The 13,048-nt window shown below is 38.8% G+C and overlaps 1 protein-coding gene across 5 annotated transcripts in view; it reads right to left on the bottom strand.

Moving 5' to 3' along the window:
* The window catches only part of PUS10 (pseudouridine synthase 10), a 74,981-nt gene that overhangs the window by 6,808 nt on the left and 55,125 nt on the right, over positions 1-13,048 (bottom strand). For all 5 annotated transcript variants that reach the window (XM_061155380.1, XM_061155377.1, XM_061155378.1 and 2 more), the window contains exons 10-16: positions 12,444-12,529; positions 11,264-11,389; positions 7,478-7,534; positions 6,552-6,628; positions 6,403-6,458; positions 5,257-5,374; positions 590-732 (exon numbers count right to left, since the gene is read on the bottom strand). In XM_061155380.1, the coding sequence (XP_061011363.1) occupies positions 590-732; positions 5,257-5,374; positions 6,403-6,458; positions 6,552-6,628; positions 7,478-7,534; positions 11,264-11,389; positions 12,444-12,529 (663 nt within the window). The remainder of the gene's footprint in view (positions 1-589; positions 733-5,256; positions 5,375-6,402; positions 6,459-6,551; positions 6,629-7,477; positions 7,535-11,263; positions 11,390-12,443; positions 12,530-13,048) is intronic.

Here is a 13,048-nt window from a genome sequence, read left to right as displayed (position 1 = left end):
CTGGCAGGCTACAATCCATGGGGTTGCAAAGAGTCGGACACGACTGAGTGACTTCACCCACTCACTCACTCAAGATCTGATACAAAACCACACAAAGCAGGGTAGGCTACAAACAAATGATTTAAACTGGGACTATTCTCTTGTTCTGGGCCAGTGGCCAGATAAGTGAAGGTCTGCATGTGAGGTGGGGCCACTCCCATCCACCACCCCTGTTTAATAGTTTGGGGTAGAATGCTGAAAGGACCTAAATGTGGTCATGAATATGTGGCCTGCAAAATGTGTAAAGGCATGAATCAATCAAAAGTGTTCCCTGAGCACTTACTATGCCCTCAGTACCTCAGCATTGTGTAAGACACTACACATTTTAAGGTTCACATTGAATTGGCTGCTGCCTCGTGATTTACAACGTCTTTTTGAAAAACAAATTTAATAGGTCAAAATACCTCAGATAGAAAAAAAGAAGATTCTTCTCCAACCCAAACCTTTCCTGAACAGTTTCAAGATAAGGTTGAACCCCTTTCCTAGGGTGGCATGAATTCTCCCAATAGGATTCTGGCAGGCTTAGTGCTACACAAGGGTGGAAGGATACGTTCCAGCTTGAGTCTTCAGGGAGAGGCGGAAATGGTGCTCGTCCACATAGCATGTCTCCATGGAGTGAATGATGCGAGTTCTCACAGCCAGGGGCCTCCGGTGAAGGACCCGTAAAGGTGTCTTCTGGTCAATCTTTAAGTCCTAGAGAAGGATATGAGAACCATGTTTCAGCTTTCCTGCCCAGTGAAGCCTGTCTTAGCATCTCCTTTGTCATCCATGGCTCACTATAGATGTTTTCTTAAGGATCCCATCTATTACTATCAGGATAGAAACTAATACTGTAATAAATTGTATTCTCTAAGGTTCAAACTTTGTGGGACTTCCTATAATCTAGTCCACAATTACTTATCTTCTGGGCCCCAGTACACTATTTAAAAACAAACAAAGTATCACTGATTTGAAGTAAATGACACTCTTTTGCTCTAATATTGACAAATTGATTGGACCCTGGAGTGTTATCTTGCCCATTAAACAGAGATCTTCTAGAAGATAATGTTCTTACTTTTTTTCCCCCTAACCCAGCAGAGTGACCTAATAGAATTTCATACTGAGGTGAGAAATGGTATTTATAGAAGACGGACATCAGCGTCACTTGTGTGCCTGGGCAGTGTCCCGTGTTGTAGGAATAACAATATACCTATTCACAGGGTTATTTCTTTTTGTTCTACAAAAGGAAATATCTGGAAACTTAACAGCTGCATCACTGTCTAGGGTGGTGTTTCAGAATAATGACAAGTAAACCAGAACCTCTCAATATTTGTCAGCCCAGTTCAAGTTACTTGAGAATTACATTGCATGCTTTTTTTTATAGTTCGGCTTTTTAGGGACAAAGGCTTGGTTTTCTCACAATTAGAGATGTCCTTTTATGTCACAAGATTATATAAATAAAGAAATACAGGTTAATATTGTAAAAGGCCAACTAATTCCCAGTTTTAAAAATAAATACTGGGCATAACCAGCAATGTAGGTTCATAAGAACTTTGAATCCTCTGTAATTTCTTGTTGGAACAACTCCTTCCTGATTTATGTGATTAGTAAGTGCCTGAAGCCATGCTGAGAAAAAAAAGACTTCTGTCTGGCCTCTCCTCTATCAAGTTCTCCACCAAGAAAGAAGAGCAGGTTCTGACAAAGACTACACTTGAAATGGTATGACTGCTTTCTTTTATCAGAGCAGTGAGTCAATGGCTCCTCCTAACTTTTGGTTTTTATGATTCTATAATTCTTTGATTTTAGAAGCACTTTGTTCAGATGAGATAAGTTGTCTCCATAAGGTCTAATGTTACTCTGGTCAAAAAGACCAAAAAAAAAAAAAAAAGGACCAGGCTGAATTATTATAGAATCTATAAAGATATGGTCTCCACTTTAGGGCATAGAATCAGCTGGGCTTTAAAGGTGTGACTAGGTGAGGTGTGCCCTTCCCCTGTTTCCTTTACAAAGAGTCATTCCTGGGACTCTGACCCAGAAGCAGGCAATGGAGTTAACACTGAGCCAGAAGACGCACCACTGCTTCCAACACAGCACTCAGACTGACACACACTCGTGCATCTTTTTGGACTCTTGGTTTTTTAGTGAACAAAATGAAACCACTTCATTTACTCCAACACTGTACTCTGCTTCCCCATACTGCTGAATTTTTCAGAAACACACATAAATATACACAAGTGATTTCTTCCTTACAACTAGATTGCCCTGGACTTCCCTGGTGGTCCAGTGGTTGAGAATCTGCCTGCCAATGCACGGGACATGGGTTTGATACCTGGTCTGGGAAGATTCCACATGCCACGGGGCAGCTGGGCCTGGGACAGAACTACTGAACCCAAGCTCAAGAGCCTGTGTTCCACAATGGAAGAGGCCACCACAATGGGAAATCTGTGTACCGCAACTAGAGAGCCCGTTTTCATCATGAAGGTCCAGCGCAGCCAAAACACACACACACACAAAACTAGATTGCCCTTCAAAACAGAGGAGACAAAGAGTAAATCTGAACTGACCTTTTTTCAGAATGGGGCAGTAATCAGTTTTTATATTTTTGATGCCAATAGGAATATCTGAAAAACGTTTTAACCCTAGCACTTTAAGAAAATGATTAGATGTTAGTTGTCATCAGTCCACAGGGCTGTGGTCCATTAAAATAGACCTTTTCACTACTTAGTGTGTACCTATAACAATCATCTCTCAGCATTGTTTCTGAATTAGCTCTATGGCTACTCCCAAACTGTCAATCTGTTGTTAAAATGGGTTTCTATTTTCCCCACAGCATTCTAAATGATATGTACACATGTCATGGAGTAGAGGCTTAGAAATTTGTTTCACAATCTTAAAGAAATTTGTCTTAGTAAAACTATCATTCGAAAGACTCTCAATAATAGAGCCAAAAGCCAAAGGGCCTTAGATATGAAATCACCAGAAGCCAAGAAGTGGAGGGCCCATTGAGGATCATCTAGTCCACCCGTCATTTTATAGATGAACTTCTCTCAGTAGGTGAATGACATGCATGTTTTCACCAAAACACTCATTATTAAAATAAACACTATTCTGCACCTTGCTTTTCCCCCAAATGTTACAAGTCATAGATGTAGACCTACCTCAATCTTTTTTTTCCCAACAGTTTTAGACATATATACATACAACAACACAAATTAAATGGGATCACATGTTGTTTTAGTTTTTTTTAAACAGTTGTATAATATTCCAACATGTTCTACCATTTCCTTATCAAAGGAAATTTACTTTGTTTACAGTTTTGTTGATTTTCTCACTCTGAACAAAGTCAACAAACATCCTTGTGCACATATCCTTATACACTGAAGTTTTATTTCTTCAGGACAGATTGCCAATAGGGAAGGTACTGGGTAGACCATTAAATTTTTTATTTTCACAGTCACTGCCACATTTTTTTCCAGAAGGCTAAAACACTTATATTTCTATTGAAAATATAGGTAACTAGCCTTCTCCCTCCAACCAACAGGCATTCTTAGCCTCAGAAGAATAAAGCGATGTCTTATTGTTACTTCAGTCTAGAGGTGAAGTATCTTTTCAAATGATTCTTGGCCATTTGGAGTTGCCATTTTTTCAGTTGTCTGTTCAAATAATTTGTCCAGTTTTCTCTATTGGGTATTTGTGTTTTTCTTAAGTATAAATCCTATTTATGGTATTTCTTTTGCCATACAATTTTTTTGTACAGAGTCATACATATGTGTATATATAACCACACACTTATGTGTGTGTCTAAATCACAATGTATCATCCTCTATATATTCTTTTATTATTATTATTTTTTTTAATTTATTTATTTTTGGCTGTGCTGGGTCTTCATTGCCACACACGGGCTTTCTCTAGTTGTGGCGAGCAGGGGCTACTCTCTAGTTGAGGTGTGCAGGCTTCTATTTGCTGTGGCTTCTCTTGTTTTAGACCACGGCTCTAGAGTGCGTGGGCTCAGTAGTTGTAGCACACAGGCATAGTTGCCCATGGCATATGGAAACTTCGCAAGTCAGGGATAAAACCCGTGCCCCTGCATTGACAGGCAGATTCCCAACCACTGGACCACCACAGAAGTCCTTTATATTCTTATAGCTTTTTTTTTTTTTTTTCTGCTTTAGTATTCATCAGGAACATTTCCCTTTGTCAATGAATATTCATCTTCCATAAAATTTCTAACATCTGGCTAGTAATAGTCCATCATACCAGATAAGTCGTAAGATTAAACCAGTCCCCTCTAGATTTTTACAAAATATTGCCCATCTAAACAATGTTGTGATAACTACATATTTGTGCCCATTTATGCTCATTCCTTGCATGTGAAAGTCAGTTATCTTTACAGGAAGAGGTGGGGGCAGGTGGGAAGAAATACTCAACTGAACATGTAGATCCTCAAGAGCAACATCCTCATGTGAAGGAAAATCCAGCATGTGCCAAAACATCTGTGCCCTACATATATCACCCTGACATATTTATTTACAATATGTTTTATCTGTGCAGTTAATCTGAGCACCAATTCTATTAGATAAATTCTGTTTTCTGTTTCCTTTCTGCAGATGGTCAAATATAATAATAGCATTGTTGAGTGTTTTCTATATGCCAGATTCTATTGTAAGGGCTTTATATGACTAAACCTGTTTAATTCTTCTAACTAATTTTATCGATGAAGAAACTGAAACACAAAGAAGCTAAGCAACTCATCCAAAGTCATACAACCAAGAAATGCAGAACCAAGATTTGTACCCAGGTTATCTGTTCTCGGGGTCAAGACTCCTAATCAATAGCAACACTGCATCTCAGACAGGTTAGATGAATTACTCAGTCATTTAAGGAGTAAATGGCAAAGTCAGAATTTAGAACCAGGTTTCACAGTCCCCTGGTGGCTCAGTGGTAAAGAACCCGCCTGCCAATGCAGGACACATGGGTTCCATCCCTGAGTCGGGAAGATCCCCTGGAGAAGGAAACAGCAACCCTCTCCAGGATTCTTGCCTGGGAAACGCAATGGACAGAGGAGCCTGGCAGGCTACAGCCAAGGGGTTGTAAAAGAGTTGGACATGATTTAGCAACTAAACAACAGCAACAACTCAAGAGTCCCCAAAGCCAGTGTGCTATGACTTGGTAATAAATGAGAAGACAAAAGACTTTTATAGTCAGTAGAAAAATAAAAGAATTAGAGCACTGAACTACCTTTATGTCATCTAGGAATTCAATGTCCTTCCTCTGTATTGCTTTATTTGTCCATATTAAGGCACTGTAGGTCTTGGTCTTCTCCTCTTCACCTTCTTTCATATGTCCTATTGCCTCTCTAAACAAAAACAATAAAAGAAAGTTTGTCTGAGTTTATAAAATACAGATAAGCCTTGCCCCAAACTTCTCTTTCTTTAAAAATAGCTTTAGTGAGATATAATTTACATACAATTCCCCTGTTTAACTGAACGATTCAGTGATTTTTAGTATATTTACAGAGCTGTGCAGCAATTACCACAATCTATTTTTAGAATACTTTAATCACCCCAAAAGAGAAACTCCACACCCAACTGCAATCACTTATTCCCCATTTCCCCCAGCCGTTGGCAACCACTAGTTGACTTTATATCTCTATAGACATCCCTACTCTGAACATTTTATATAAAATGTGAATACTGTAAAATGTACAATATATAGTATTTGATGTCTGGCTTCTTCATAATGTTTTTAAGGTTCATCCACGTTGCCACATGTATCAGTACTTCAAAGTGAAGTACTGATATTTTACCACTGATTTTCCACTGTATGGATATACCATTTTGTTTATCCACAGACATTTTGGTGGTTTCTACTTTTTTGCTATTGTGAGTAATGTGACCATAAGCATTCATGCAGAAGTCTCTGTGTGGATGTACATTTTCACTTCTCATGGGTATATAGCTAGAAGTGGAACTACTGGGTCATATGGTTACTCTATATTTAACCTTTTGAGAAACTGCCAAACTGTTTTCCCAAGTGGTACTAGTTACAATCCCACAGCGATGTATAACAGATCCAATTTCTCCACATTCTTGCCAATACTTGCTGTTTTCTGTCTTTTTTGTTAAGTGGGATCTCATTGTGGTTTTGATTTGCATTTCCCTAATGACTAATGATGCTGAACACTTTTTCATGTATTCACTGGCTATTTGTATATCCTCTTTGGAGAAATGTGCACTTAACATTCTCTCCATTTTTAATCGAGTTGTTTTCTTATTATTGAGTTGCAGGAGTTCTTTATATATTCTGGATACAAATCCCTTATCAGATAAATGATGTGCACCCAAAACTCCCCTCTTGAGACATCACCAGTGAGCCTACCCTTACCTTGTGACAAGCTGTAAGTCACGGACTTGGATTTTGTTAGATGAGTTATTAATTTTCTGTAGTATTAGAAAAAGAAAAACAATTAGCAACTCTAGTTCAGTTACAGAGTTGCAGAAACATGACAATTTCCATGTCATGAAGTGGTTTACCTGCTGAAGTTCCTTAATTTCTTGTGAAGTGAAATGTACTCTATGAGGATTCACCAGCTCAATTGCAAAGGGCCTTCCTGGCAGCACACACCCCGTCATGAAACAGAAACGTGTTGATGGAGTTAACATTTGGGCTAATGCAAGAGGGTTAGGAGGTGTGAAAAAACGAGTTGAGCTCTAGGGGACGGAAAGTTCAGTGACATGACTACATCTGGGGGAGGGAAGAATGTGTGAAAAGAATCAAGGGGTTTTTGGGGGGCTGCTAAACCCCAGTACAGGCAATATGTGAAAATGACTGCTTTCCCAAAAGTCCATGAACGAGCCTGTGTTAATTTACAAAATCACGTCCAAACAGCCACTAATTGACTTGGTTACACTAATGTAACATTGTCATGTGCAGCAAAGCCCAGGTATACCAAGTTGAAATACATTCTCCTAGACTAGTGAAATGAAAAGCTGAGATTCCATGAGAAGAAGGGACTATAAATCTAGAATAGTTCAGGATTCCTCTCATCATCTTTCTTGTAATGCAATAATATAAAATGAGAAAAATGAAGGCTAAGAGAGCAAGAACACCTTTTCAATGAAGATGTGCACTCTGAAAACTGTACTGGTACTGAAATGTTATTAAAAGGAACAATGAGTAATCAGACTTTTGGAAAAAATCAAGTACCTGTTTGTTAATGCACAATTGTAAAAGTCCCTTATAACCTATAGGTATGCAATAAAGATGGCCTCTGAAGAAATGATCCCTGTTAAAACATAATCATATAATTTACAAGGATAGCTCCAAAATCCACAAGGCTTCCTCTCATGGAGAAGCTCTGGGCTCTGCCAACTTTGACTAAGTGACTACAGAAAACCTGCTGCCCGAAAAGGGTGATAATCTGAAAGTTAGTTCTAGTCAAGTGATGTCGCAATCTTACCATTTCCTAATGTTCTCACATCTACATCTTCTCTTCCAGAGGAAGAAAAATTAAAACCTTTGGAAAGAAGATAAAGAAAAAAAAATTAAATCAGCGACATAATAGTCCTAAAACTTTCATTCCCACCCTTGGTAGAAACCCAATTTGTCTTAATCTACAGAAGAATCCCAAGGAATAGTCATCATCACAACTCTAGTCCTAATCTCTACTGAAAATAACAATGATAATAATAAATACTATTTATTGAGTACTTGTTACATGTTAGACACTGAGCTAAAATTCTGCATACATTATTTCATTTATTCCTTACTGTAATCTTATGAGGTAAGTATTAAATGAAAGAACACCCAGCTTCTGAAAGGTTAAGTACTTTCCCCAAGGTAACACAGTTAAAGGGCAGAGGTCAAAGCCACATCTTTCTTATCATCCCATGCCACCATCCCACGGGAAAGCCAAAGGCAGAGCACTGTTTGGAGAAAGGCCCTGCTACCAAACTGGCTACAAACTTATGGTGAAAAATTTATCTTTCTTCTTTTTCTTAAAACAAAAGAAAACAAAATAAAAACAGTATTTGAGAATTAAACTCCATGAAAGGAAGGGAAAAGAAAGTGTTTGACTCTAAAACCAAATTCATTATATAAGCAAACTTAAGCTGGGGCCACAATAAAACTAGTATATATTTTAAGATAGATGGATCATCACAGACTAAAAGCTACAAATACTGGGGTGGGAAAGTGGAAATACGGAGTGGAGCAGAGGGTGGAGGGAGTGGTTCCAGGACAACTTTCTTAGATGCAGAACCAGCTGATGATTTTACCAGAGCAAACATTACCATGAGCAGGCTGTAGTTTGTCTTATACCTGCACACCTCCATCCCCAGTCCAACCTCAGGGAACTAGGGCCCTACAGTGACTGAGCCATAACCTGTGGCTGATGGGGTGGAGGGAATGAACAGGACACAAAGAGGTAGATCTCCCCGTGACTCCTCAATCAGATCAGAAACCTCAAATTCATAAATAAGCCCATAAAGCTTCCCCAAAATTCCAGCCCATCAACAAGAAAGAAGTATAGAAAAATAGGCTCTTGAGAAGCCCAAAGAAATATTAAATCCAGACTAAGGGAGAAAGGGTATTTATTACATCTTTTAGAAAAAATGTTGCAAATTTGGACCCTACACTGAGAAATACTTTGGGGGTCAAACTTTAGAACTTTATTTGCATGCAATCATGAATAACAGAAGTTTAGGAGGGTTCACGGAGAAGGCAATGGCACCCCACTCCAGTACTCTTGCCTGGAAAATCCCATGGACGGAGAAGCCTGGTAGGCTGCAGTCCATGGGGTCACTAAGAGTCGGAGACGACTGAGCGACTTCACTTTCACTTTTCACTTTCATGCATTGGAGAAGGAAATGGCAACCCACTCCAGTGTTCTTGCCCGGAGAATCCCAGGAATGGAGGAGCCTGGTGGGCTGCCATCTATGGGATCACACAGAGTTGGACACGACTGAAGTGACTTAGCAGCAGCAGCAGCAGAGGGGTTCAGGATGGGGAACACATGTGCACCCATGGCTGACTCATGTCAATGTATGGCAAAAACCACTACAGTATTGTAAAATAATTAGCCTCCAGTTTAAAAAAAAAAAAAAAACTCATATTATGCCTTGCCTTATCCCCCAAATCCTGTGAGTTCTACCAACTTCTCAGTGGAACAGATATTTCAAACAACAACAAAACCAAGGACAAGAATGATCAGGAACGACAGTGATCAGGAAAAACAAGGACAAGAATGATAAGGGGTTCAGAAGTCTGTAGTGACCCTCATACTTGGGGACAGACAGACAATGGGACTGAAGGATGAGCCGAGGTCAGATGATGATGGCCTCAGAATATCAAGTTATATAGTTTGGACTTCACCCTGTAGCTGAAGCATTGACCAGTTTTCAGCAGGCAACTGACATGACAAATATTTATTCAATAAGTGAAGTAATAAATATATTGGGAAAACATTTCTTAGACACATTGGTTTTGAGAGTATATCAAAGTTTCACTTATTAACTAGAGAACTGGCAAGTAGAGAATATGACGTGCCAGTCTGAAGTGACTGAAAAACAAGTTTGTATCTCCCACTGAGGGGAAAGACCCTTTATAGAAGTAGTTAGGCTGCTTCATGCAATACTGGTTTATTTTTATAGAGCGTAAAGTGTAGAGGTACAACAGTCATAACCATCTTCCCAGAGCTGTCAGATGTGAATCACAGAAGTGACAAGTAATATATCTGAGAAGCACAAGTTTAGCAAACTGATGCTACTAATCAGGGATTTCAGACAACAGGGTTTCATTTCATGACAAGGAGCCAATTAGCACAGAGGCCCAGAGGTCTGCTTTTTCTCAAGTGCCTCTTTATAAATTTCCTAAACATACAATTACAGTTTGCTTTCTTCTCAGTTTGGGGACAATTTTTTTTCCTTCTCAAGTGGACTATAACAAGGAATCACCTCATGAGAGACTGCAAGGGGGAAACATACAGGTGTTCCAGAACCCCTCTATAGCCCTCTTGCTAATGGGGGATTCCTTGGAACCCAAAAAATCAGAACTAAATCTTATATCTTCTTACAGAAGGGAAATAAGATGGCCCCAAAAAAGAGTTTGAAAGAGACTTTTCATGCTAACGCTTTATTTTCACTTCTTTGTAACTTGACTAAGTCTTATGAAATAACCAGTATATAAATATTAAATTAAGTAGGTAAAAGTTCATGGCAATTGCCCTGAGTCTTTACTGTTAAGATTTTGGAAAATGTTAGGTTGCTAGGTTACTTTCTTTTCCATTCAGTAAACAGTTCTTAAAGGCCTTTTAAAAAGGGCCCACCTACCTGATAGGCAACAAATTATACAAGGGGTATGGCTCTGAAGTGCTTCTCTTTCCTTTTGACAAGCAGAGAGCTGGATGGGATAGGGCATCTCATTTTGATAACTTGTCTGCCTTTACTAAAGCATATTTGTCTAAGGTTTGCCAGAGACAAAGATGGATGTCTAGCTGGTCTTTCAAAAAAGATGTTTTAATTATGCCAGGAGACCTACTCCAAAGAGTATGATATACTTACTCACTGACTATGTTTTTTCCTGATATACAACATGATTTCCTCTGGTTGAAATCTTAGTCTCTTTCCTCTAAGTCTAATCCTGGGTGAAATCAGAAGGTTTTTTGCTCCTTTGACCTGAGAGCCTATTGAGACAAAGAAAGCATATTCCTGACAGGGTCTGACTCAGCCCACAAACCTGGGCTTGTTAATACCTAAGAAATTACAACAACACTACTATTAAGTCTTTGTGAAATAGCTGCTGTTGATCTATCTTCTCTAGGTCTGAACTCTATTCTAGGACATTTTAGCTGTTAAGACAGAAGCCAGGCATTTGCCAGTGGTTACTCTTGAATAAACAATGGATATGGAAGCTGTGTTTTAATTTCCTCATATTCCCAGTAAGAGGCTGAGGCTAAGGTGTCCCAAGGTCAGAGCTTAAGTACATTCACTGAAAGTAGTTTCAATTGTTTTGAATTTGCCCAGAAAAAGGCAGTAGTCTGGAGAGAACAGAGAAATCTTAGAGCAGCTTGGCTCAAATCCAGCCCTGGGCAGAGGAGCCCAGGACATGGCAATCCCTATTCACAGGAAGCTGCCAGGCAAGGGGCCCAGACTTGGTGGTGGTTTACAAAATACGGAAATCTTTCCTGCCATCTCCAAGAAGTCTATTTGTGAACAAACATTTAAAATATGAATATCATAACACTTACTTTCTGCTTTGAACACTTTCAAAAGATGGTCTGAAATTAATTCTTCCACTGAAGATTCCAGCTTCCTTTCTCCATCAATTATCCAAGGAGTCTGTGGTAGATTCCTGGAGTATTTATTATATCTCCCTGACAAAGAAATATAAAGGTTACCTAGCTGGGATGGTGTGATTAACACAGCAGAATAAAAAAGAAAGTAACAACTATCCACTAAGTGCCAATATTCTAGGTGCTATGATACAAAACAAGGCTTAGCCTTCGACTAACTTATAATCTAATTTAGTGACTTAGCACATACACATAATTCAATGAAAAAATTTAAGGTGGCAATAGAAGAGATGGCTAAAGACACAGTATGAATCATCAATGAGTTCTAAAGGAATGCTCAGTATACTTATTAACCTGACTGACTGAACAAGTTACAATATTATGGAACACACCAAGGACCTTTAAAAAAAGAGCAACTACTGCTTTTACGCCTGATTGATAATACTCTCAGTGTAAGAGTCATTGGTGATAATGTATTCCAAAGAGTTCAAAATACAGGAAATTTTCAAGTTTTTATAAGTTAAAAAAAAAAAGAAAACACCCTAACAGAATATGACTCACTGTTTCATGAATAAAGCTACGCCGAGGTAGGTAGCTTTTATTACCCCAGGGCAGGGTATTATAGTCAAGACTAAAGAGCGATTTCATTTCAGCTATTATTATGAAACAGCTGTAGCTTTCAAAACAAAACTGTCTAACCAGATTTACCTCTTGGGAACGTCAATGCAACTATTTCTTTTTCTAAGCAGAAGCCAAGTGTTTAGCCACTTTGCAGATAAATTTTTTTTTCAGGATTGACTTCATGTTGTAAAACATCCTCTCTGTTCTCTTGATTAGTTTTTGGTCTGTACATCTACCCATATTTCTACTTGGCCATCTCTGATGAAAACTGTTAAAATCTGGGATGTATCATTTCCTTTTGGCATGGCATTTTAAATATCAAATCTCTTTAGTGTTCCATAAGAATACTTATAAAATCTAAAATAAACTTGACTATCAGGTCTAGTGCTTAAAAGAGTTAACTAATCAGAAACTAATAACAACAATAAGGAGGAAACAGAGGAGGAGTCAATTGAGTTTTTCAGAAAGCAGAGACAATTGGCAGTGTAAGTATATTCTAGACTAAGTGTTTTACCAGCCACAAAAACAGCACCATGAGCACATTCAATTTCAAGAACAGTGCATACAGCCTTTGGTGAGTCTGGAGGACAAGGAAACTGCCTGCAAAACAAAATAAATTTTATAGCTACTATTTTCCAGATATGATATTGAACCACAACATAACTAAGATGAATCAGCATTGCCTGAGATGCACAGAGCATGAGTCTCTCAAGGACTAAGCCTCTCCCATTTTTTAAATTTTGGGACTGTAAGGGTCTTCTGGGCCTCTGGAGGACCACTTTTAATACATGAGAATTGCACTAAGTAAATGAGGGCTCTGCTAATAACATTCAGACTCAGGAGGCCTCATGTTCCCAGATAACAGTTTTCAACATCAGCCTTGAGATTTGGGGGGGGAAAAATCCCCACATATGTAATAGTAGAAGCCTCTTCGGGTTCATTTTAGTATCCATGAACACTTGCTGCTGCTTACAAAATCCTTAATCATTTGGGTAAAGCTGGTGTGCAGTCAGAGACTGGTCATGTGAGTATGGCACACCTGTGGGGAGGGTAGTCCGCCATTTTTCTCTCTTTTCATTTCAACTAGGATCTTGGAAATCAGACCACAGACCCAGAAAA

Source organism: Dama dama, chromosome 11, assembly GCF_033118175.1.
Source record: "Dama dama isolate Ldn47 chromosome 11, ASM3311817v1, whole genome shotgun sequence".
Lineage (NCBI taxonomy): Eukaryota > Metazoa > Chordata > Mammalia > Artiodactyla > Cervidae > Dama > Dama dama.
This window is presented reverse-complemented; position numbering and strand designations above follow the sequence as displayed.